Source organism: Pelecanus crispus, chromosome 3, assembly GCF_030463565.1.
Source record: "Pelecanus crispus isolate bPelCri1 chromosome 3, bPelCri1.pri, whole genome shotgun sequence".
NCBI classification, from domain to species: domain Eukaryota; kingdom Metazoa; phylum Chordata; class Aves; order Pelecaniformes; family Pelecanidae; genus Pelecanus; species Pelecanus crispus.
In genome coordinates this window covers 75,598,584-75,625,452 of record NC_134645.1, presented here as the reverse complement: position 1 = coordinate 75,625,452, position 26,869 = coordinate 75,598,584, and the positions used below count along the sequence as shown (strand labels likewise).

At 40.4% G+C, this 26,869-nt stretch overlaps 2 protein-coding genes across 4 annotated transcripts in view; both read right to left on the bottom strand.

Moving 5' to 3' along the window:
- MCM9 (minichromosome maintenance 9 homologous recombination repair factor) overlaps positions 1–4,672 on the bottom strand; it is a 49,938-nt gene extending 45,266 nt beyond the window's left edge. Inside the window, exon 1 of the mRNA XM_075707888.1 lies at positions 4,363–4,672. Within this exon, the coding sequence (XP_075564003.1) occupies positions 4,363–4,672 (310 nt within the window). The remainder of the gene's footprint in view (positions 1–4,362) is intronic.
- Positions 4,673–13,880: 9,208 nt separating this feature from the next.
- Positions 13,881–26,869, bottom strand: part of FAM184A (family with sequence similarity 184 member A) — a 69,612-nt gene continuing 56,623 nt past the window's right edge. Inside the window, exons 12-18 of one of the 3 annotated variants that reach the window (XM_075708026.1) lie at positions 26,457–26,584; positions 23,963–24,147; positions 23,329–23,475; positions 20,306–20,423; positions 19,485–19,589; positions 15,699–15,901; positions 13,881–13,962 (exon numbers count right to left, since the gene is read on the bottom strand). In XM_075708026.1, the coding sequence (XP_075564141.1) occupies positions 13,881–13,962; positions 15,699–15,901; positions 19,485–19,589; positions 20,306–20,423; positions 23,329–23,475; positions 23,963–24,147; positions 26,457–26,584 (968 nt within the window). The remainder of the gene's footprint in view (positions 13,963–15,698; positions 15,902–19,484; positions 19,590–20,305; positions 20,424–23,328; positions 23,476–23,962; positions 24,148–26,456; positions 26,585–26,869) is intronic. The other 2 variants (XM_075708027.1, XM_075708028.1) reach the window with 2 other exon arrangements.

Below are 26,869 nucleotides of genomic sequence, written 5' to 3'. Positions count from 1 at the left end.
TGTTGTACTATACATCTGATTCACTGGCCTCAGATGGTGAAAAACATCAGATGCTGAACACTAACAGAAACTGTTGACATTTTACTCTCCTGGTCTTGCCAAGGGCTGAATAATCATGAGCACTTTCCATTCAAGGAAATAGATCCTGACGTTCTCAGATCTATTTATTAATTTAAATGATCTGTTGCCAAATGCCATTTATTCTACAATTTGTTTATCTGAATTACAAAATTTGTTACGCTACTTAATTGTGGTTCAATGTTATTCTGACATTTAAACAAGTGTAACTCCTAATCTTGTGTGAATTCTCAAGTCTAAGCAAGTTTAAAATTCATAGTGTGTGAGCATTTGACCTTAAATCCACATTGCATACCAGTAAACCTCAAGCACAAGGAAGAAGGCATAAAAAGAATATAAAGGGGGTTATGAATGCAAACCAAAGCAAATTCACTTGCACGTTCAAATGAATAGCGACAGAACATTTTCATGGCACTTGCTCTCCTTTAATTCCACCCCACCAGCCAGTTCTGTGGTGCACTGATCCTGCTCCGGCGTTCACCTGTGCGGCCACCACTTAGCACCACAGCGGCTGAAATCCTCAGGAAGATTAATCTACCTTACAGCCTACAAAGCCTTTATAAAAATAAATGGTCTCTGAAACACACACCTGAGAATAGCATCAAAATATTCCCTCTTAAGAAGTTACTATTATGGACTACAAGATACTAATAATTATTAACTGAAAAAGAAATTACCTGCTGTTAAAATAATTTCTTAGCTTTACCTCCAAAATAGTTAGGAAACAAGAGACGTAAAAAAATAAATCTGCTAGAAAATGATGTTTTTAGGGGGACCAAAACTATTTGTGCATTTAGGTCAAATCTCCTCATTAGCTTTGGCTGCTAAAAAAACCCCACATCATATATTTATTTCATTAGCTTTGGCTGTGAAAAAAAAAGACATCATATATTTATTTCAGTGTTTTCAAAACCAAATGCTTGCTTCAGACATGCTGAAACATTCCGTTTTGATGCTTTTAAGCAAAGTGTTTGACCTTTTGCTTTTGTTTAAAGAAAGTATTTTTAAATATTAAGCTAATTTTAAAAGGTAAAAGAATAAAGTAAAAAAAAAAGTAGAAAGCAATTAAATAATCAGGAAAAGAAATAAAGTATTATGTAGAACTGCAAACAAATCTTTCTGGTTGACTGTAACAAAGCTATTTACATATTCTATCAAACCTGCTGAAAATTCTTTTTCTCCCACAGGTTTGCATTTCTATTCAGTTCAGGCGAAAAAACATAAAACCATTATTTTTCCAAGCGTTTTGGCATCTTTTTTTCCCCAGCTCAGTATTGGTGCAGCTCAACAACCTTTGCAAAATACAACACATCTTACACTAGAGAGAGCTGCAGCACTGTTGTCAGGATATATGATATGATCACCTCTGTGAATGTTGGAGAGACAAGAATCTGGACAGGGAAGAAAAAAGCCTTCTTTCTGATCATATCAGACTGCTTGACAAACTCTTTAATTGAGTATGTGCCTCTTTGAATCAGCTTTACTGTATTAGTAATAACATTTAAACCTGAACTATTAGAAGCAGCCTGGCCCTCAGTAACAGACACAGCGGTGCTCAGGCTAACAGTAAGTAAGGAAAAATCTTTTCATGGATTTGCAGCAAAAGGAGAAGTTATACAAATTTGTACAATGCTAAAATACAGATAAAGAACTTCATTGTTTACTTTCTTCAGTGAACCTGGGGTAATCACCCATTATTAATCACTGCATATTCACACTCCCTCAGTCCTCCTTTGAACTCCTAGGTGCCCTGTCCATGCTGGTACAAGTGTGCTAAGATTGCATTCTTATACCTAGCATAAGCAAAAACACTCTTCCTCACTTCGGTCCATGCCTGACACGCAGATCCCCTCGGCCCCACTCCAGCTAGTTGCCTGCTGCTCCCACCAAGACGAGCACAAATGATCCGGGGGCTGGAGCACCTCTCCTATGAGGCCAGGCTGAGAGAGTTGGGGCTGTTCAGCCTGGAGAAGAGAAGGCTGCGAGGAGACCTTATTGCGGCCTTCCAGTACTTAAAGGGGGCCTACAGGAAGGATGGGGGCAATCTTTTTAGCAAGGCCTGTTGTGACAGGACAAGGAATAATGGGTTTAAAGTAAAGAAGAATAGATTTAGACTGGTTATAAGAAAGAAATTTTTTACCATGAGGGTAGTGAAGCACTGGAACAGGTTGCCCAGAGAGGTAGTGGAGGCCCCATCCGTGGCAACATTGAAGGTGAGGTTGGACGGGGCTCTGAGCAACCTGATCTGGTTAAAGCTGTCCCTGCTCACTGCAGGGGGGTTGGGCTAGATGACCTCTAAAGGTCCCTTCCAACCCAAAGCATTCTATGATTCTATGATTCGCCTCATTCCTGTCTGACATGGGAACAGAAAGTGTCACTCCAAGATGAGAATCCTGAAAGTAATCACAACCCAGCATCCACCTAAAAGGTAACACTATCATGGGAAAATTTGGGCGGAAAAAAGCCTACAGATCATTTAGCTTATTGCTTTTGCTTCTTCAGCAGCCAGCCTTTCGGTGGTACAGAACGTGAGCCAAACTAGATGGACAGATGTTCTTTTGATCCAGCTGGACCACACAAGCATAACCACCCCCTGCTCTTCATCAGTTTCCCTCCTGTTTAGTGATGGAGTAATTTGTGAGTCTGACAACTAACTTTTTCCATCAATGATCAGTCAGACTTGCTTTTATCAATTATTAAAACTATTTGATCAAACGCGCCTAAGTTTGCCTGAGGTTGATTAGGGAATACTCAGACAAAACATCCCTGTGGGAGGAATGGTCAGCTCCAGTAACAGGCGGATAATAGAAGCAGGAATGTCTTAAAGACACCGCTACTCATGCAGCAATCATCTGCCTCTTGCTTTACTCCTCCTAATACTTCCTGGTAGCTTATAAAACAATCATTCTTGGAGTAAAAATAACTCCGTTTTTATGCTGAAGCCCTGAATGATACAAATGCATCCTGGAACCCTAGGGGTAAAGATTTATTTCACTCCAACTTTTATAGGTACAGGGAAATGCCTGACATTTCAAATTTCAGCACAACACAGAGGCCATCCTTTTAGACCACATACTCAGCTCTGTAACACCTAAATAGGTAGCAAGCCTTTTTTCTTTTTCCCCCTAAATACCTTGAGAAAATAGCATTATGAGAGCCACAGGCTAATTATATTTTGATATATGTGTCTTAATGACAATACTTTTAATGAACCTTACCGGGACAAAACACAGATCTATTTAACAACTGTGACTCATCCAAGTTCAAGCTGCCAAAAGACTGAATGATCATAAACCACTCCAGCACGGGGCAGGGGAGGGAAACACACGTCACCAGCTCTTGGCTTTGCAGACTAGGCAGCTCCAAATAGTTACAATCAGCAATGACCAGAAGGGACTGTGGCACCATCAACCCAGCTCCCCACAACAGGCCAAAGAGGCATTTTAGCCCCAGAACCTGCACTCCACACTTACCACACCTCAAAGCTACTAAAAATTTCCTAGTAATAAGGAATAATGGCGTATCAACTTGTAAGGAAAAAAAAGGACAAAATCCTCTATGAACGATCACGCCTTCTAACAGTTCATTCCAATTTTATAAAAAGCAATTTTATAACAATTAGTTAAGCATAAACTTTCACAATTTCAGATTAAATAGTTACAAGACAAGTCAAAATTTAGACTTTGCCTCTTCTGGGAGATGGCTGGAACCAATAAAGACCATGAGCCAACCAACATGTTAAGGAAGTCAACCTGCAAGAAAATCTATGAACTACATTTAGAATCATAGAATCATAGAATGCTTTTGGGTTGGAAGGGACCTTGAGAGATCATCGAGCCCAACCCCCCTGCAGTAAGCAGGGACTGAACCTGTGAACTTGGCGTTATCTTCCCCTAAAATATTTTTTTTTTCCTTTAGACCTTCCAGCTACCAACAGAAATAATGCGAGACCAGCTGCTGATTTGAGGAGTCTTTTTGCCACGGAAAGGCTTTGGTGTAAGTCCCGACCCAGCAACAAATGCCAACCAGGGCACGCACGCCACCAGGGACGTCCACAGCTTTTTTCCGGGTTGATCTACAGAACTACATGTGTTTGCATGTGTTCTTTTCTGCTTAATAAACACCAGCCATTCGCTATTGCGTTAAACACCGAAAGGGCAAGAATTAAACTTACTCCTTCCCTTGACCCCCCCAATAGTTTGTTACAGAATAAGAGAAATCGGCAGTGCTGACCAGGAGACGCTCCTGGGGACACCTCGCCGCCGCCCCCGCCTCGCCACTCACCCGAGACCCTGGTGTGGAGGTTCTGCTTCATGCTGAGCTGCGGAGGGGCCGCGGCGGCCTCCAGCGCTGCCAGGGCAGCCCGGCGCAGCGCGCTGTCGAAAATCGGGAGGACCTCGCTGGGGAAGGCGTTGAAGTACTCCCCGATCTCCATGTTGGTCTCAAAGAGCGTCAAGGCGTCGACGACAACGGGGTAGTGCGCCTCATCGTCGGCCTCCCTCAGGATGCCCAGGATGTCGTCCCTGTGGTGCTCCAGCACGTAGGACTCGAACACCTGCCCGATGAGGTTCACCTGCTCCGTGCTCAGCGCCATGCTGCCCCTGCGTGCGGGCAGGCGAGGTGAAGCCGTCACAAAGCCGTCACAAAGCCGGCCTTTCCCGCGAGGTCAGGCGCCGATGGCAAAACTGTTTTTTTTTCACTCGCAAAACCCCACCGTGGAGACGGGCGCGCGCGGCTCCGGCCTCCGGGCAGCGGCGCCCTCGCACCCGAGCGCGCCACCGGCAGCCAGCGGGCTCGCGCCGCCACGCGCCGCCCGCCGCCTCGCTCCCGCCAACCAATCGCCCCGCCCCGCCCCGCCCCAGCCAGCCAATCAGCCCCGCCCCGCCTCGGCCAGCCAATCAGCCCCGCCCCGCCTCGGCCAGCCAATCAGCCCCGCCTCGCCCCAGCCAGCCAATCAGCCCCGCCTCGCCTCGGCCAGCCAATCAGCCCCGCCCCACCCCGGCCAATCCGTCACCCCCGTCTCTCCGCCCCGCGGCGGGAGGCGGGAGCCGGGAGCCGCCGCGCCCCGCCCCGCCCTCACGGCCGCCCGCCCCGGGGCAGGCAGGGCGGCGGGGAGCGGGCCCTTTCCGGGGCTCTTCTCCCCGTGAAGGCCAGAAAGTGAAGCCGGCCGGTGACCCGCTCCGTCGCCCGCCTGGCGGGGGGTGAGGGGAGGCGGCAGCCGCTTGTCCCGCCCCGCCCCGCCCCAGGCGGCGGTAGCGGGGCTTCCCCGCAGCGCGGAGCCAGGCCTCCCGCCCCAGCCGCCGCCAGCGCGGCAAGTTTTGAACGCGGCGCGCCGAGGCGGGGGTGGGCCGGCCCGGCAGCGCGCCGCCTCGGCCGCCCGCCTGCGGAGCGCTGCCCCAGGCGCGGCGCGTCCCGTCCCGTCCCGTCCCGCCTCCGGACGGCGGGGCCGCGGCTGCGCTCCCAGCACCCGCGTCGGCGGCCCCGCCGGAGCGTGTGTGCGGGGCCGGGCCCGTACCCGCCAGGCGGAGGCGGGCAGCCCTCCGCGCCCGCCCCGCTCCCGCTCGGTACCTGCAGCGCCGGCCGCCGCCGCCGCCCCTCCAGCCAGCTTCCCGCCGCCGCCGCGCCGTGCGGAGGCGGCGGCCGCAGCTCCCTCCCCCGGCAGGGGAAGGGACTCCGTCCCCGCCCCCTCCGCGCCGCTCCACGCCCGGGCCCGGCGGCCCCCGATCGGGGCGGAGAGCGGCCGCGGAGCCGCCAGCTGGCGGGGCCGGAGCGGGGCGGGGGTGGCTTCCCCGGGTGCCTCGGCGGCCGTGGCGCGGGGCCGCGCCGCTTCCCAGGGCCGCGGCGGCGGGAGGGCCGGGGCCGCCCCGGGCGGGGTGGGGGGCGGCGGGCCCAGCTCCCCGCCGAGCCGTGCGGCGGCCTGCGGGGAGAGGAGGGCGCTCCGTGGGTGCGGGGGGTGTCCCGCTGCCCTGCCTGTCGTGAGCAAGACGGAGCGACGGGGTTCTTGTTTGAACGCGCTGTTGCTTGCCTCAGTGTCTCTGTCGCCGTTCCCCGGTGCAAAGGGCCGCTGCTCCTGGGTGCAAGGCGGGCGGAGCGAGTGCGGGGGGTGCTGCGGGCGGGGGGAGCGCCGAGGGATTCGCTGCTGCTCCTGCGACCCCCGCCCCCGGTGTGCAAATCCCATGAAGTCTGAATTTGGCTTCCTTAAAGCGAGCTGCCTAACAGACCAGTCGATTCCCCCTTCTTCATGAGGGCGCGTCGTAGCAAAGTCTGAAGAGTTTGGGGATTTTATTTTTAATGTAGCCAGAAAACGGGGTTTGCTGGAGGCTCTAAAGCTTTCGCTTTCGCCCAGAATTTACAGTGTGCTGTTTCCAATAGTTTCATATCTGTACTTTTCTCTGAGCGTGTAGTACAACCCAGTGACATGCTCTAACTATTTGAAATATTTTATCTTTTAAATAGTTAATTCTGTTTCAAAATTGAGGCCCAGGCATAAGGAGTGACACTGTCAAGTCTTGCGATATCACAGAGAAGAACTTAACGCCCCCTTAAATTCAAAGCATTTGAAGTGTCTTAAAACTTCTTTATTGAGTTCCTCACTCCCATGACCTTCTGTTGTGGGCTTGTAGTAATGATGAATTATTGATACGCAATCAAAACAAAAAATCGCTGCCCATGTAAGGTCTTAACCAAAAAAGTGTACCATACTATCACCAAAGTATCAGAGCTGTGCCAATAGTTCTATAATAAAAAGATATCAGAAGAAATGTACAAAATTTGCATCTTAATACAAATTTTTAGAGTTGGTGGAGGGGAAAATCATTGCTTTTCAAACAATATCCTTTGGATCCCTTATTTTCAAGTTATGATGTATGGCTTCAATATGCGAAGTAACTGCCTTACCTGCCTTAATTAAACTAAGATAATTAATTTGAACATCTAACATGTTTTTTCTCCCATTAATATTTAAATACGTGATCTTAACGAGTAAGAAAGCTACAGTGGTTACTTCACCTCTGTTAACTATATGGATTATCTTGCCATCCTTGAGTTGATCTGAGGAACGTTTGGCCAGTGGAGAAGGGAAGGGTCTTGGAATGTCTGGGCAAAAGCTTCTTGGTGGAAGTGCGGGTGCTTTAAATCACAAATGGCATTTCTCTGAATTGCTACTCCACAAGCTTTCGGAAGGGGATTCCTGCACATAGCTGCCGTCTGGTAAATCAGTGGATAGAACTTCAGTTATCTGTCCGGCATTGTTTGCAAATACAAACTTCTTCAGATCATTTGTAGATGTTGCCTCAGGCCTCGTCTGAAGGAAACTGTTTACAGCAAAAGCCTAAGACCGCTTCAGGGGGTTATAAAAGAGGAAATGTTTTAACCCTTAGACATGTCTCTAGAAACAAAAAATACTTTGCTTTATAAAATGGTCTTATTCTAACCAATTGAATGGATATGGCTGCAAAAGCACTGCTGAGCTCTGCGCCTAATATATAAATTGATTACTGTGAAAATTCAAAACTATTTCTGGTAAAGATTATCCTGGGTGGAGCGTCAAGCAAGTCCTGTCTCGGCAATATGCTTTCAGTGTCAGCTTCACTCAGGTCACGGTGCTGTCTTGCAAGGCACCGAAGCCAGGCTGCTTTTTTCTAATGATGGGACGCAGCTATTCCTAGGCACTTGTTAGCTCGGCGCAGTTCCCGGCTTCTGGTATGGCAGAGCTGTCATCTTTGTGATTTCCTGGAGGTGTCCGTCCGTGCTTCCTCGGACGCCGCGTTTTGTAGCCTGAACAACTAGAGCAACAAGATGAAAAAGAATGCAGCAGCCTGCAACTGGAGCAGCTAATTACAACTACAGAGCAAGTAACTTACATTGGTGTGTAAAGGCTGCGATTAGGTAGTGGTTCCTACGAGAAACTAAAGCATTTATCATTTTATTATTATCTAATAATAACTAGTAACAGTTATGTGCTTAGCCAAGTAATGAAGAAACGTTTACTCAGCAAAGAAGTCATCAAAAAAATACATCACGCCCATTTGAAAATCCGTGAAGTAGCCCCTTTTGAAATCATGGTGCAAAATAGGACAAGAAAAAGCAATTAGTCTTAAGCGAGTGGATGGAGACAGTGCTGGCAGTTACCAGCCTGAAAAGGTCTCTTGTCCTGGGCTCAGAACGCTTTCCTGGTTTGTCTCTGCTTTCCCCTTTGAATGGCTCTCCTACATAAGCCAGTATTGCTATTTTTGCTTTCAGGTCACTTCTGATAGCCTTGTGTGGTTATGAAGAAAAGGATGAAGACTAAAAACTCCTCTGTTTTCTGGTTTTACAGAACACAGTGCACGCCCTCCACCTGGAAACATCCCAGAGAGTACGAGAGCTGCCCGCTAATACCGTGGTCGGGGCGGCTGGTACACGTCCCGCTCCAGCGTCCCATCGGGACGCTGCCGGCAAGGCTGCACGAGTGCTGAGAAGGGCTCATGGATCCCACGGGTTGGGTAAGGATTTAGAGTAAGCAGCGCGAATGGGGTTGAATGTTCATCCGACCGCGACACTCGGGCTTCAGCCTCTGCCCTACGGCACGTCTGTTGCCCGCCGTCACTGAGGCTGCCTGTGGCGTTTACAGCCTGAAGCGCGCCGACTTCTTTGTGCCCGGCTGTCGCGCTGATGGTCTCTAACTGAAGTTAAACAGCTGTAGTTCCAGCTAAAGGCTCAGCCGCTCTCTAACCTTTTCCGTTCGTCTGTCAGGTTGAACGTGGAAGGCCTGTTGATTTCCAAGAGTACTCGCTGTCATAATGAAGCCAGATTTCGGTAGCTGTTATTGAATTATGCTTTTATTTACTTAAGCTTTGCTCTTCTTGGCCCCTAGCAACATTGCTATCAGTGCTGCTGGCAGCAGCTGCTTCTTGTGTTCAGCCAGCTGTTTATTGTGAACAGGCCTCTGTACCGTGCTTAACTCCGAAAATAACCGAGTTGCCTTAGTGACAGGCAATTTATAAACTCATCCTTAAGACTGCGCACGAGTCTGGAGTGGACCAGTAGTTCATCTCATAGGTCCCATCGTTAACCTAGGAACTTGCAGTGCAATTGTATAGTCAACAAAGCTTGAGTTGTCTTATTGTGTATGTGCTTGAAAATGATGTTAACACAGTTGTGCAGTAAAAGAGCCCAATGTTGCACCCAGCAAATTACAAGTTCTGTTAAGAGAAATGGAGTTCAGCGGTCGGTCACGCCGAGGAGGAAAAGTTGTTTCAGCTTGGCTGCCTGGTTTTGTTACATGATCTCAGTACTATCCACAGGTACTTCCAATTACTGGAGTGTATCTAAAGAAATGGATGTTTATTTATATGACCAAAATACACGGCAAAGTAAATTAGCTTTAGAACTGCAAGCTGATTTCTGTATATAATTGTACATGGAAATGAGTCATAGTTCCATTTAAAGATTTTGCCAGGGAATGTATACATAAATAAAACCGGTACAATGCCCAACACCCAAAAGTAGCTAAACAACAATACTACCAATTAGAGTTTCGCCTTCATTATAGTAAAGAAAGGTTTAGCATTTGCCTAGGAAGAATACTAACGGTACTATACTGGACTACATTGAACATACCAGGGAAAAAGCAACACTGCTCCTGTAAGGAAAGTCAGTTTGCATCTTTCAAAGCTGATGTATTTTTGCAAATGTTGGTTAACAAAGAATTTTTTAAAAAATGGCAGGCTAGGGTTCCTCACCCCTAAATATAGGCAATGGAGGCACTTACATTTGTTGTTGCTCTACAGTCTTTGTGCAACCAAGAGAGGTAAGTGGGCTGATTCACCCTTGAAGCTGCCAGTTGACTGCAGAGGAGGTTGAAGATCACTATTTTCTTAAGTGATGTGATTCAGTCATTTTCTTTCTAAGGGAAGGAAATCACAGCAAAGGAGGAAAACTTGCGGTCTAATTTTGTCGATGCAGAACTAGTGGATTTTACCTGTGGATAGCACGGGGGTCATGTAACAAAATTCACATATAACTTAAAATAAACCTTAAGCAAGCAAGCAAGCGGTTGCTCTGACATCATGAACAGGTCTGATTTCTATTATGAGTGAAATGTCCTGATATTCATTAGGCTTTCCTCATGTCCTACAGTTTTTAAATAGAGTTTCAGAGTAAGACTAAAACTGGAAAAAAAGTGAATGACTATTAGTCAAAAGTTAATATTGGGATTTTCTAGCTATGGTTACTGGGATAGTGTATTTGTTCACAATTTAAAGAAAGGACCCCAATTTTTTCAGCTGCCACACCAGAAAGGCAAGTGCTGCAACATGGGCTATAGCTCAGAATCTCTCCATGTTCTGCTACAGGAATGGAAGCATTTTTCCCCAAAGAGACTGCTGCTTTCAGTTTTGAAGTGCAACTCATCAAAGGAGGTCCTTTGTGGAAAGAGTTTTCTAGTCTCAAAAAGCAGGAAAGTTTACTTCCAGAGACCACCGACATCAACAGCGAAAAAACTATATTCTGCTTTAAAAGTGAAAACAAAGATTCTTGCAACATTATAGAAAACATTTAGGAGGAACAGATGACAGGTATATCCTAAAAAAAGACTAAATATTCTATATTATCCAGTTTTATAATACATAAATGTTCTTACTTTTTACAGTGATCAAAGATTACAAATCTAAAACATTTAATGTGTACATGTTAAATGTAGAACTACTCAAACCAGTTAAAAAATAATCCAAGCTTTTTCTTCTAAAGGAACAGATCATGAGAAAACCAGATGTGAACATTTATTTAGACTAAATTAGAATGTTAAAAATTCTGTAATATTGACCCATGTAATTTATTGCCGGTACTTCTCAAAGGACTAGTATTTTCCTTGAAGTCTCAGGTAGATCTAGTACACATATGCTGAAGTAACTGGAAAATGCAAAAGGAAGGAGTCAAACTGATAAGGCAGTTTCTGTGTTGGCACTGATTGCAGCTTGGTTTTAAATCATCTTTGGGCTTTCTTTTTTTTCCAAGTATACCTTCTGGGTACAATTCCTGCCGCAGAAAAAAAAGCCATGCAGTTCTCAGGACATAATTCTTCCCTGTGCTATGAGATCGTGTCAGGTGGGTCAGATAGAGCAGTTTTCTGCTAACCTGGAAAATTCACTGACATTCAAACTCTTATCACACAAGTAAATGGCACAGTCCAGACTGAAGGGCCAAACCTGGCCTTAAGACTGATTATTATGATGACGTTCTGACGAAATGTAGGGTTCTTCTGCATTTTGCCCCTGTATCAAGTATAGCCTGTTACTTCTTTCCTCCACAGGAAAACACAGTAAGCATTAAAATATTATACTCTTCATTGTTTCCTCTTTGACCTTTTATTGTTCTTTCTGAATAAAACTAAACGTTCGAGGGAATTAGTTACACCAAGTGCTGATAATGAGATTTAACGTGTCAGAGTGCAGAGAGAGAGCTCCTGAGAGCCCAAAGATTTTCCCACCATTGTAAATAATACTATGCAACTTCATGCTAATTCTATACCTCCTTACTTGGAGTTGTCTGTTGAGCTAGGAAAGACTGCATGCGTGAGCAGAGACTTTGCAGAACTCTCTGCACAACTGGACTCATGAATATGTGCACTTTTAGCTTTTTCCAGAATACCAGACACCGCAAAGATCAGGAATACAATGACATTGTGATGATGCAAGTATTAATCCTGTATTAATTCCAAATGCCAGATACTAACTTTTTTTAGGAATACATTTTACAGAGTTGTCAATGCCATTTGGTAGAAAATAATTTTTTTCTTAGTTTCTTCCAGTTGGTTTGGGGCATTTTTTTGTTTGGTTGGTTCTTGTTTTTAAGAGACTGATTTGGTAGTGGAACAGCTGCTGACTGTGGCAGACAGGGTAACTGAGTGCTTCTTCACTTTCTTCTCCCTTCCGCAAGACAAATGCCTACTAGCAAAAAGCCAATGGGCACACCTTTTACTGAACAGGTAAAGTAAATGCAGATACTATCATCTTCTAATTACTGTTCAGTTATTAATTCCATATGTAAAAATGTACAAATGAAGTGGAGGATGGGAGAAAAAGGCTGAGCCCTTGCAAAGCATGCAAGAAAAAATACGCAACACTCACTTCAGAACATTGTAACAAAATGAGCTAGTGTATTTTATTTTGGGTAACAGCCAAGAAATCTGACATTTTGCCCAATATGGCTTTCTTCTAAAATTAAAAAGTTGCATATACCTACAGTTGAGTCGACCAGCTACAGAAAATCTGCTGTATACATCTTTAATCCACGGCAGCATCACCAGAATACAGCTTTCAGTGGAGTTTTCAAGCTGAATTATAAGATAGAAGTTTTAAAATGTTCAGTTGTAAGGTTTTATATTGTTTATATGAAAACATACAAATTTTTCATTTATACATATACTACATATAAAATTCATTTTAATTAGCAAGTATCTTCATCTGGGTATTTACCTTTGTGCATACAGCGAAAAAAGGATGTAGTCAGGGCTTCGGATGAAATATTAAAGTTCAAGACCTTTGTATATGCTAACTAAAACCTTATTCAAATAACTCAAACATTTTTTCCTGCTTTTAAAAGATAAGAGATTCAGCTTAAAAATACATTCATAAAACAAAGAGACAATTTTCTCCCTGAGACTACCAGTGTGAGTTACTTTGTGGTAATCTTTGAATGAAAAAATATAAAAAAGACAATAAGCTCTACTTTTCTATATGCTCCAGCAAGTTCCTCCAGCAACACTGGCATCATAAAAGGTGTAGATTGAAGAATCATGCTCACTAGCTGAAAAAACATTTTCATATATCAGTTTAAGAAGAAGAAAAAACTTTAATATAGACAAGGAAAGGTAATTAAGTTTTAATGAAAGTTCTGTATCTGTAGTATGTATAAATGGGAAAAAGTTGTGTGGTTCGGGGTTTGGTCTTTTTTTTTTTTTTTTTTTTTTCATTTCAGACATTAATTTTATCCAAAGCGGGACTATATGCTCAAAATGTAGATTCTTGATTTATGCAGAGATACTTAGTACAGTATTCAAAATGTTTCAAGCATGTTTTTGTTAATAGTCATAAAAGAAATACATAACTTGTGGGAACAATTTCTGCTTAAATTCAATGATAAAATGTTTGATTATAACTAGACGGTAAAATCTCATGAGCAACAGGTAAGGAGTCAACCCCCCACTGAACAGCTCCTGGTTTGTGGCTTTTTTCACCCTCTTGTCAAAATTACTCTGCTCTGAAGACTAGCAGCTACACTAGTTCTGATTTATTTCACATTCTTCCTTTTAAATGTTAGAAAGGGACAGTTTTGAAACCGCTACAAAGTAACAGAATAGAATTGGGATGCATTGAACATATCCTGCCCAAACTGGAGAGAGAGCAAGATACATACTACTTTTTCCTTTTACAATTTGAATTGTACTTATAGTAACCATGCAATTACGTTATTCCGGGGGGAAAAGCCTTACCTGAAAGCAAAGAAAAAACATTTATAGGAAAAAGGGGGAAAGCATTATGTTTGTTCTACCAAAATTTATTATGTAGTAATTACAAAGTTTAAAGATTCTTCCATTTTAAATAAAAATAATAGTTATAATTACACACATTATATAGTACCATGTCAAGTGATTCCAACAAACATAACATGAAATACAGTGCAGTTTCAAATCAGAAAGACAAATACTTTCTCATTCACAGTGTTTGACAAATTACAGGAAAGCTTGTTCACATGAGGGTTTACTTAAGTCATGCTCTTACAAACAGTCCACATCACGCTGTGCCACAAAAACAAATCATCTCTCAGAACGTGAAGTATCGGGCAAGCCACTCCTGGCGTTGTGGATCTGGTGAAGCCACTGGTGAAGCGTCAGTCTGAGGAGGGCTAAATTCACAGAAAGGAAAAAAAAAACAACCAATTATCCCACAGCTACACAAAAAGTACAAATGCTAGGAGAAAAAAAAAACCCAGAGAATATTCAGTAAAGAACACAGTCTGTTCTTCCATGGGGTAATTATCAGTGTGCCTCAGGACATGACTGAATGTCTCCCTACAGAATCTGTGATCATCCACTCCATTGGAGAGCATCAGCAGCACGGACAAGTCAGTTCAGAAGCCACATTACAGGGTGGGCAAATAATATTTTGGAAAACATAATTTAAAATCTCATAAACAGCTGTAGGTTTTTGGGAAGAATAAAAAGGGTTTTCTTGGAAAAGCGTGACTGTAGAAGGTCCTCTTTTAGCATCCTTTTCCTGTGGTAGAGTTAATTTTCAAAAATATGATGCGAGCATCATATTTGTAGACATGTGCTCACAAAGACTGGTTGGCAACTGAACAAAAATACACACTATTTTAATACTTAACACCGATTACAAATATCACTTGCATTGTTGTTCATGCACACATTTCAGATATGCTAATATACTAGGAAAAAAGAAACTGCTGCAGTGCAAACAAGATTTGTTTCCCCCTTGAACACTTAAAATTCTCACAAAATGAGCAAGAGAGAATGCTGATATCTCATTTAAACTGAATTACACAGTTAAGTTCCTTTATCAATAAAAATTGGTAATAAAATAATCCCTACTGTATTACTGGATAATACAGAGCACAAAAGAGTTTGGAATGGGAACGCCAGCATCACAGTCCATGAGTTCATGCACATGCACGTTATTGATACCTGAGCACACTCATGCACATCACATGCACAGGAAAAAAGAAGCAACAGTGTTTTTTTTTAAAAAAGATTGTTTTCTTGAAATAGACTGTTTCCCTCATCTATTTTTAGATTCCATTATTCTTTTCCTTTTATAATTAGTAGTTGCTAGGTATGTGGTCTTTCACATTAAGCCAAAAGAGAGAGTAAACTACCAACTGTGGAACTGGTAATTACACGTTGCTTTAAGTTGCCAACTTAGAGGTAAGAGATCAGCACCTACTAAATATAGAGTACAGGACTTCAGTGCAGTTAATATGTAGGTACATAAGGCTAAAAGATGAAAATCCTGCCTCTAAAATGCCATTTTAATGTTATTCAATCACTATATTACTTTGCGAGATAATTACTTGAGACTTTAATGCTGGTTTTGATTACTGGAAGCTCAGCATTAAGCATCCCAGCATGTACATTTCCTGCTGCTGTAGTAAGGTTACTCCTGTGAAACAATTTGATATGGGTGAGGAAAGGGGAAACACAAAACATTCATGTAGCACAGAAAATCGTTTTCTTACGTAAAAACCATTATAATAGCAAATAAAAGAAATTCTGTGCTAGTATCAATTCCTAAATGACAATCAGTAAATAACACAAACATTTAAAACAATTGTTCATATATGTAAACAATTGGAAGCACATGAATTCTATTAAAGTATCTAAAGAGGTTTTCAAAGTTCAAGACTTAGGAGAAAGTGAGAGAATACTTCACATTTCAACAAGGTCTACAATAAAAAGGAATACTGTAAAGAGGTTACAAATATAATGTAAAAATTAAAAATGCCATAAAAGTACCTCTGAAAGGTTCATAAAGCAAGTGGGATTCAGCTCAATAGGAATGCAAAATTTTCCTGAGTTAAGCAAAAAAAAAAGAAAAAAAAAAGATTGGTGAGGCAGTGCTAACCTCAAAAACGTCTTGGGCTCTTTGGGTGGTATTGGCTGTGGCAGTGGTTTGCTGCTGTTGAACTCAATATCGTGGATGGGTGAGTTAGGAATGGGGTCCAGGCGGTTAGGATGTCCATTGCCCACCACTCCGCTAGATTCCAGAGCACTTAGATTGGGGACACTCACAAACCTGTTTGTTGATTTATCGTTCTTCTTCTTTTGCTGCATTAAAAATAACAAATGTAAGGAAGGCTTCTCGCACCAGGACAGATGAGGAAATTTGCAAATATAAAAGCTATATTGATGGCTGGTTCGGGTTTTTTTGAAGGCGATCAGTTGGGACGGATTGGGCTTTTTTCCCAATTGTAGTTTGACCATTTGCTTTGACCAGAACTGAACACCACGAATTTTTGCAGAAAAATTCAATTTCTGATCAAGATGATTAAGTTGTTATGACTTAGTGTAATAATCAATGAATATATTATACGAGATCTTCCAATAGAACATTTTGCTCTAAGACATTCGAGATAGGAGGTTTTCTACAAAATTGCTTTTTCATCTTTCCTTGATACCAGTGAAACAGCTCTGCTCTCAAATGTAATTACAGCAAATTTCAATGATGAAAAAAGTGAATCTCTCCAAGAGCTTTCACCCTGTCACTGAGGTGCATTTTGGTAACTGGAACATGGAACCTAGAAAAGCAGCTACATTTCTTTTAAAACAATTATGCCCTTATAGTTAGCAAGAACTATAGCAATATTGCTAAAGATAAAAAGATTACTGTATAGGAGTTCAGTTTCTTGCACAAGGAAAAGGCCAGGCTTCTCATGCTACTACAGCTGCCACTTCTAGACACCAGATGGCACAACTGAACATTTTTCTTTTCTTAATACTCTCTATACTCCTACTGATAGTATTTCAAGGGACTCAAAATACTGAAGAATTTTATTTTTATATCACTATTTTACTCTCCATAACACATCAGACTAAGGAATCGGTATTTATCTTCTCTACTTTTATAGATATTTTAACGTAGAAAGATGCTTCAAATAATTCTATAGCTGTGTGACAGAACACCATGTGTATTTTCTAACTTTATCAACTATTCCATGTCCACAATAAAATATTAATATTAAAAAAGCCTTATTTCCAAAAGTAGGACTTTTGAATGAATGGATTCATTTATTCTCATGACTTATGTATTGCTTGAATAGATAATAAATACTTTCATTCAGTTACATATATGCAACCCTAACAAAGCAGCTAGGAGTAAAACCCCTTAAGGACTTATGAACTACACAAATTTGAACTAAATAAAGTGAAAGACAAGTGGAATCTCATGTTGTTTCTATACAATATTTTCCAGCAGAATTCCACGAAACAGAAGAGCTGCTCTGTTCAAGGGTGGGCACGAGTTCAAATGGAGACAGACAGAGTCCTGTTGGTTGTTTGTACTTTCTTCTATTTAGCGCTCTGCTAGCTTTGATTTCGGTGCCTGACCTCTCCAGGGCTGGTAGGTGCAAATGCTACTAACTGTAGCTACACTGGTGGATGTGTTTATCAAAATACAATTAAAAAACCCCAACAATTTAACAGAAAGCTGTAATAGAAAAAAGTCTTCTTTAAGCATCAAAGATCATTAGCTGCAAAGGATTAAACTAAGATCGTCCCATACACTGTACTAGTTCTGTAGTAGCTGAAGAAGCAAGAAATAACATTATGGTGGAAAAAATAGTTTGGAAAAAGTAACCACCTGTATGTAAAATGCATCTGCAAGGTAATATACACCATCATTAAAACTGTGTGTTAAACACACCGTAGTTAAATCTGTGTGCTTCATAGGTGGGCTCATTTCTGGAAAATGTGTATTCTCCACATAAGCGCTTAGAAAAATACTACAGTTTCTATCTTATTCTCTATAAAACAATCTGTGCTTCTGAAGCAGTCAAATCTGGAGAGAGAAAATTGTGTGTATTGTTTCCATGAAATTCATGCAAAGTATTAAGAAACTTCAGATGTGAAAATGTAATGCTGAACAGATCCATTGCATAAATTACAGAAGCTGTAATACATAGTGCAATGGCTGTAATTTTGCATTAATATGCAAAGCCCGTAGCAACTCATAAATTCTGTCTTTTTATTACAAAAAAGAAAAGAGAATGAGATTTTCAGTTTCTTTGTAATTCATTTTCCAATAACACAGTACGTGCTTTGACAAAATGAAGTAACATAGTCCACAACTCATGAAATGAGAGATCAAAATGTTCTGGCATACAAGACGGTTTTAAAGTCTAAACAGTTTTAAGTGATAGAAGCATATAATATAAATATATGAATTATCACTACGGAAATCTGATACTGAATAACTTTTCCCAAACACTTCAGATTTCACACAAAACACAAGCTTATGTACTCGATGGTTACATTTCACATCTTTATAAATGAGTGGTTCAGACAAACCTCCAAAATTTTCAAACAACCTTTATCACATAAAAACAAAGCATTCAAATTGTATCTGGCAGTCCTGGTATTGTCTCCACTGGGCCCAAACTAAGCTCTTTTATGCAGTTATGCATAAACGTGAGGCATCTGCAGATAAGCTTGTGAGAACTGTTGGGCTCCTGAAAAACGTAGGAGAATATTGACAGTTTGCAGCAGAGTTTGCGCAGAAGTGGGAAATACGCTGATCTGATGTGAAACTACAGTGAGGCTTAGCTAAATAACACAGCCTGATCTCAGATAACAGCCAGACCTCCTTTTAAGTAACGGAGCCTGAACCTGTCACTGAAGCTCTCGGGCACCTGAGCTGCTCATGTTGTGCCCCTTGGGTTACCCTCTGCTTCAGAATCTTCCCGAGTTCTTCCACCTCTACAGCTGGGACAAAGCTCCTCCCTTTCCATGCAAGTGAAATAACTTATGGGTTATCACAAGGGGGAAGGAAATGTCAGAGGACTCATTCTTACCCCTGAAGTGGTGAAAACAAATAGAATTAAGGTACCCTACCACAGTCTGTTCGCATTCCTCATGAAGGAATGCTGCTGGCTTTTGAAGTGACAGGGAGGCTGCTATGCCTGCTTGTACAGTAGCCTTCACTGGCCGCTATTCAGCCAGATGGAGAGAAGTGGAAAAGGTTGCTACTGAAGTGTTTTCGCTCGTCCAGGAGGTGACAATAACTGAGAAGGCTAGAGACTGACGTCTGTCTCCTGCTGCCCCCACAGTCCATACCTCGTTTGTCACCCCAGTTCTCCAGTATTACTGTCTTTCTCCATTCAGACTCATTCCACGCCCTTCTCCTATTCTTCTCCTTCCCCTTTTTACCCTTATTCCCTTCCTTTAGCGTCCCCTCTCCATCTTTCTAATGCTTTTCCATCCTGAGCACCACCTGAAAAATGAAATTGCCCTGGCACTTTCCAAAATAACTGAGAAAAATTATGAAACTAAAAACTGGTTGCGGGTGTCACTGTTCTCTATTACATGCTACAGTCCTGCCCTCTGTTGCCTTTCTGTCACTTTTCTATTTTGATTTTGCAGTTTTGTGAGAAGGAACTGTGTTTTATGTCATACATGTCTAGCAAACTAGGGCAACGGTATCAGTGGATCTCTCAACAACACAAAAGAAACAAACCTACACAAAAATAAGTAGAGACAAATGGAAAACTATGTTCCTTGTTTTGAACGTGTCTTTTAAGAGTGATATATGTATACACACAGGCATGCACACATACACATATATTTCTTCTTTTTACTATATCCTAAGTTTAGATTTCTTTTTCTTCACTTTAGCAATGAAGTCCATGGAACATACCTTCACCAATGGATTAATAACACCAACATTAGGGCTTGCATTAAACATTTTGTTGTAGTTAGTCTCCCTGTTAACTAGCTCCAGCTGATAGAACTTTTTGTCCTCCTAAAAAGAAGAACAAATAGAAACTTCTTTTTATGCATTTTCAGTCAGTTAGTGGCCAAATCTGCCTATAAAATGATCTCAAATAAATTTATGTTTATGTTTCTAAAGAAACTGGTAATTCTAAAAATTGCATTTCATATTTAATGTATTTTATATATTATTATATGTAAATACTAGATTATTTCTATTTATGCAGTTCCGTTGCAGTTCTATGCTCCTGAGAGTGAACATAGCCTAATGGATTATGCACTGGGTAAGACTCAGTATAGTTAACTTCTGATCTCTAATTACTTTGAATTTCCTTATTCCTTCTTGCCTCTGAATCAGGATCTAATCAGGCTAATCTGAGTCAGGGCGTTGTGCTCTGAATTTGGGAAGCGCAGTGGATCAGGAAATTGGTCTTAGAAACCTCACAGATGAGACCGTTTCTTATACGGCTTACATGGCTGGCTTATTCCAGGATTGGAGATAGGAGACATGTGATCAAGGTCATACTGAAATATTTTTTTAATAATGTATTATGCTTGATTGTGCAAAACTCTCTGTATCTAATTAGTTTTACTGTTGTGAGTCATTGGAACCACAGGAATAATCTGTTAAAGAATATGAATAACATGCTAGCAGGATTGGTTCTTTAAATACATTTCAAACACTTTGAATTAGATTAACTTTTATATCTGTCAAGATATTAAACCAAGAGAGCATAAAAGTCTTACAATCAATTTCTTTATAAGCTGGTCCCGCTCTGCAATTAGGTCTTTCAGTTCTGAAATAAGCTGCAAGTCTTCTGGTCTTGATTCTCTGTTTTTATATTTTTCTTCCATTTCTTCTAAACTTTATAGGAAAGAATACCGCCATTAGCGTGTTAAATGATGAGTGAATAGTCACATCTTTGATTAGTACAAAAGAGAGTTCAGGGAGTAAAAACAGAAGATGACTTTCTTATCACCTTGAAGTAAATTAATTTCTATGTTATCATTCAGCTTTAGCCGGTTAAAAAAAAAATCAACAATAACCATAACTTTTGTTCCAGTAATTTTGCCCAATAATCTGGGCAAAATTCTAAAAACATAACATCCTTCTTGTGCATGCAGTACTAAGTGTTTGAAAAAAGGCTTCTTGGAAGTCAAATTGAAAATAAGGCATTCAAAACCATAATATGGACAGTAGAATTACAGAGTACGTAGCTAAGATTGATTCTCATGTAAAATATAGGGACTACATTGTGTTATACTTAATGTTAATGTAAATTTTAAAAGCTGGCAATTCACTTTCTTGATGAGGAAAACAAACAGTATCATTGCTCTTTTCATAGACGACTACTCTGAATAAAGATGCATGCTTGTGATACTGGAGAAACTGGACAGACAGACAAGGCTGGCACCGTCTTCCTCAGTTCATGTGGAACATACTGGGACAAAGATATCCAAGAACAGTGAAGACTAATGGGTAACTAATTCCTCTCCACAAAAGCAACTTAGTACCATTAGAGATGGAATAAAGGAATGAGCTGCAAAAGAAAAGCAATAACACTTGGATATTAGGATATCTGGATCAAGAGAAATGTAACAACTGATAAACATTTGAAAAAAATAGAAGGAAATTTGAAATGCCTGATGGGAAAGCATTAAAGGAGAGAAGTGAAATAAGCCAACTGAGAAAGGAATTGTACAAGTAACTGCATGTATCTCCTTGTTTTTTCTTAAAGAACAAGTTTTGAAAACATGACATTTTAAATGACTGTGTCTCTTTGAAACATTGTTCCAAAGGAAACTACTAAAATACTTGTCTCATATTCAGCCCTCATGTAGATTAGTGAACCAAGTTTCAGAACAGATTCAGGAAGTTTAACAAACTTAATGAAAAAAGAAATAAAAAAAAAAAAATCCAAAACAAACCCTGATAAAAATCTATGAATTTAAGGTGTCTAAGTCAGCTCAAACTTAATTCCACAAGACACCTGGAAGGAGACATAATTTCTCACTTTAGATATATATATATTTTCCCTTCAGAAGCAGCTATGTGATTTTTACTTTGAGTTGCATCTGAAAAAATCAGTTCATATTAAATTGTATTTATAACCTTCAAATAACCTGTACATAATCTGAGGAGATTACATAATGTATTTACATAAAACATTATGAATTTGAACAACATGACTGTTTTTATTTGCAGAAAAGGCATTTGACTCAGCAGAACAGAAATATGCTCAGCTGGCTTAATTTTTCTGCATACGTTTTATGCTGGGTTAAGCTATTGTATACAGATCCCCAGAGAACAGTACATAGTTCCGCACACCTGTCATTTTATTTTCAGATATTTCAGAGAACTGTTTTTTTTTCTCTTTCAAAGACATAATATGTAATTTAAAGACTCTAGTTGTGGAGCTTAATTAATGATACCCACTCTCAATTACTCTAAGATAGATTCTCCATTTCATAAATGTTCACGAGGCCGTGCTTTAGGTGAGGCCAAACCTCAAAACAGTTACTTAAGAAATGGCTGCATAAAACTCTTTTTTTTTTTTTTTTTGACATAGTTTCCTCTTTTGACAGTTCCTTGCTTCAGTGTAAGTAGAGAGAGATAACACACTGAAAGCCAGGCCAGGGCACCCTGGGTAATGTTTGCTGTCTGTAGGCCAGCGGCTGCTTCCTCGCAGCTCTAAGTTGAGCAAGAACCAGGAGCAGGGAACCAACTAAATTCAGAAAATTTCAGGACACTGAAAACCAAACAACTTCATGGGAGAAAAAGTTAGGGTAAACAGTTCCAAAACCTAGTTCTGGTGGCTGCTCATAGGCATGTTTCTTATATAAGATAAATGCAGTAAACAGGAGGTAGTTTACACCTAATTTACTGAATGGCAAGTTACCACATTTATCAGGGCACAAGAGTGTGCATGTGGGCGATTACAAGGGATTAAGAACTAGAATTTTATACCCATCTTATTTGAAGACAATTTCTGAGTGCTCATCATCAATAAAGAATTAGATGCATTTGGCTTTATTGTTCTTTTTTAGTTGATATTTACTTAAACAAGTTTTCTATCATATACTTAGAAGCAAGTATTTTCTCTGCCATAAATCTTTTGTGCTGCAGATACAAATCCCTCAGTGACAACATTGTGTCAGGAAGGCCTCAATGCACTATAAAACCTCAGCCAGAAGCCCCTGAGCAAATGGGTTACGTCACACACAGAGATAAGGAATGAAGGATGTGGAAGACAGGAAAACACCGGCTAGACAACACACTACTGCACCACTTCTGCCCAGAGGTGGTCTAACCCCAGGTGGCATTTTGACTCACATAATCCATTTCAGACACTAAGTTTCCTTATGTTAGCAAACCTGAAAATGTTTGTATCATTCATGTGCTATAATCAGACTTCTTAAGAGCAAGTATTGTACTGTTTATAAACTTGTTGAAGAAACTCTTGTGTTCTTAAAAAAGATGTATTAAAGTTTGAGAAAAAACATTTGAAATAACATTTTCACCAATTTTCTAAGAACGCCACAGATTTAATATCCTTCCTCCTCAAAGGTAGGTCTCAAATCCCTAGCAATTTATCTCACTAAATTCCCTTAAAGCTTGTAGAATTGTGTTGCCTAAAAAATGCAAGGTTAGGCCCCATATGTGATTGAGGTTTTTGCATATCTGCATCTTCAGCAACTTACGGACACCAGAATAAACTATTCACTCAAACGCAGCTACATATAAGGTTTTTTAATGCAACAAAACTTACGAAAATTGTAAAGCTGAATTAATTTCCTTGAGCAGCTCTTGGGTCTTATTAAAATCTGCCAGCATGCTTTGTTTCTCTCTGATGTGATCTGCTGTCAAGACATCCAGCTCTTTCTCATGTTTCTTGCTTAAATCTTGCTCATGCATCCTGTTTAATTTATTTTTTGTTAAAAAGAGTTATTCTAAAATCAGACTTGTTTGTTCATCATGATTTTCTGCCATGCTTCTAATGGCTTTTACACAGTATCAGACAACACAAAAGGAATTACTGATTCATTAAAACCCACTACTTGCTGTCCTCCAATCTTCTAGCTTATTTCATAGAAAATGCATCTCCTTTAATGCTTTTTTAAATAAACAAGCATAATGAATTTAAAAAAAAACCACCAAAACCCAACACTTGAGTGGACTGTTACTAAAATATGCCAAAATGTATCACTGAAATGCAGCTTAACCGTATGGTAATATTCACTAACTTTACTAGTAATGGGCATAGCTTTTTCTAAAGAAGACTAAATGATACAAAACATCACTTGATTAAGAGGATAAATTAAAAGCTGCAAATGGTAAAATTTCTTAAGTAAAACAATACGTGAAACGATACACAGTTGAGTTTAGAGTGGAAAAACTCATACCTGATCTGTTGGTTGGATTCACTGCGTATTCTAAGAACTTCTTTCCCTTTAAACTCTAATTCCTTAGTCAATGCACTTATATTTTCATGGAGATGCAGAATCTCTTTGTCCAGTTCAGCTATATGATGGTCTCGGTGTCTCAGTTCATCTTGTAGATCTGATATTCGGCATAAAAATTCTTTCTCCTATGATATAAGTAGCAGCAACAAAATATATTTTAGACTTGTCTCTCAATCACAATACTTGCTTTTGGAAGGTAACAGCTGAGCAGAATTTTCCATTTGATAGACAATTTTTTCACTTTTTGATGCTGACACAAATTGTAATTATAACTGAGGGGTTTTTTACTGTGTACAAGCACAAATAAAGAAGAAATCAAAGTTATGTAACAAACAATTTTCATTTGCAAGAAAATTTAAAACCAGTCATTGTCATGGCCTGTTGAAGTTCGCATAGCTCATCGCATTTTCCTTTTGCCCACACGTACAACAGAAAACCAGATACCACTAAGAACTGGGGGTCTGGGCATTTAGCATTTTCTGCCTCTCCAATGTATGATATAGAGAAACTGGTTTTCCCTTTGCAACCCCATACAATGGGACAAAATAGTTCAAGACATATGCCCTGCACCAAGGAACACTATGATTCAGAAGTCTCCTATCTTATGTATATATAAATATAAGGGTCATAAGTATCTCACAGCATAATATGTGCTAAATAGTTTATATAATATTTATATTGTGTCCAATAAATCAATAAAAGTCATTCTTTCTGCATAAGAAATTCCATTGAAGTTAACATCTGGGAAACTCATCTGGAACCCAACCCAATGGTTTTGATAATGATTGTCCTCAGTTTAGAAAAAGTCTGTAATAAAATCAACCTTTTTCAGAGTTTTCCATTTCTATCTATTTCACTTGTTACAATTTCACAATAACTAATGACCATATAGGTTGCACAGATAGCAAATCAGCAGATATTTCAAAGTAGTCTTATGTGTAATTGTGTTTTGTGCCTTCAAACATCCAGGAAATAAAAATATATCCTAATGCACAAATTTTATAGGACAACTTTAAGAACAGACCTTTAAAAATAACTCTCTACCTCCCTACAGAAAGATTATATTAAAGTTACAAGAAAAAGCCGTGGAAAATTTATATCCACATATTTAAATATTTCAAAAAGCAGCAAATACAGTCATCCTGCTCAGACCTCTCTGCATCTAGTTCAGCTCTGACCCTGTGAACTGATGAGCATTTTAACACAGGAAAACACAATTAATTGCTTTGCCCTCAGTACAACTAAAGCTCGTGCTTAGCACATCATTGTACTGAGGCCAAGAGGACATGGCATCTGGTTGGATCAAACACTTGCTCTTGTAATTTAAACTTTTTCTTCCAACATCTCCTTTAGGTGTCTCACTCTAGGCTTAAACAACACACGACTGAAACTATATCCTCCTAAATCCTGCATGTTTTCGTTGACTGCTGTCAGCACAACATTTTTGCCTCTAGTGCTCATGCTTTTAAACGAGCAAGGAAGATTAAAAAGAAGGGCTCATCTTTGACTGTCTCTGGTTTTGTGTAAAGGCTATATACAACTAAACCTGTTGTCTCTGTTAATATATTTCTAAACCCACACCACCTCCTTGGTGCTGGACTACCAGTAAATCAATCCTGAAAAGCCTATAAAAAAAAATAGAAAAGCAAATAGAAATAGAAAAGCAAATAGAAAAGCAAATAGAGAAGTAATATTTTGGTCCTCTTATTTCCAGCAGTCTGTCTTCCTTTCAGTAGAGATCAAGCTTTGAATTTGTAGTTACTACTGGAAAAAACTGATTGTGTATAAAGTGAAAAATGAAAGATAAAAGTGAATGAATCAGTTTGCTACTGGAAGCAAAGGTGGTCCATACTGGCTTTGGGATTTGGACATTTGTTTTTCTTTTATTTTGTGTGTGTTTTTTTTAAGAAACAGTTGCAAGCTGTTACATTGTCTTCTCTGCTTTCTTTAGATGCTAATTTATCTTTTCCAATTTGGCTCCTGAAAAAAAGCAAAAAATACGAAGCTACCTCTTAAGTTTGAAGCAATCATTTGGTTTTAGCCAGCCACTTTTTAGCCCTATCACTTAGGCTTTGGAGAGAAACAGCTTTTTCCTTTTTAAGTCCTGCTGACAGCTGAGGACAAGTAGCATTTTGCAAGAATCTGCACTTTCCTCCCAGAGCAAGCCAGTGTGCTCCCAGACAGCTGCACAATTCTGAAAGGAAACTGCCTTGACACCGGAGCCTTTACTAGGCTTTGAATAAATTTTGTTGGGAAGAAAAAAAGCTAAGCAAGGAAGTTTAGGTAAATGGTAGGGATGCATTATCTGCTGATGCTGGCTGACTTTGAAGGATTACATGTTTGTTGTTTGTTCACAACAGTTCTTGCCTCCAGCTAAGAGAAAATGAATACTGATTATGGAATTTTACAGTCAGTTGCCAGCAATGCCTCCTACCTGTCGCCTGCCAAGTTCTATGCTTCTTTCAAGCTCCATTTTGGCAGCTACCAGTTCTTGTTGATGGTTGTGCCTTAGCTGGTCAATTGCTGCTGCATGTTGATGATTTAGCTCTGAGCGCAAGGAAGCTAGTTACCATGAACAAAAAGAAAAGTTTATTTTGCAAATGTTTATGTTAATTAACAATAACAGTCCAACTCCACCAAGTATTGCTGCTGACCTAACACACACTGTTTACATCAGCTAAGCAGCTGTCCTGTCATTCTATTCCAGTTACTTTCTGAAACATTCTCCATCATAAAATTTGGTTACTTACTCCTTCCAAAAAACTTAAGGGCAAGATTTTTCAAAAGTGAACAGTTTGGGCTTACCTGTTAAAGTTTATGCTGATTATAAGAGGAACATCTAGGTCA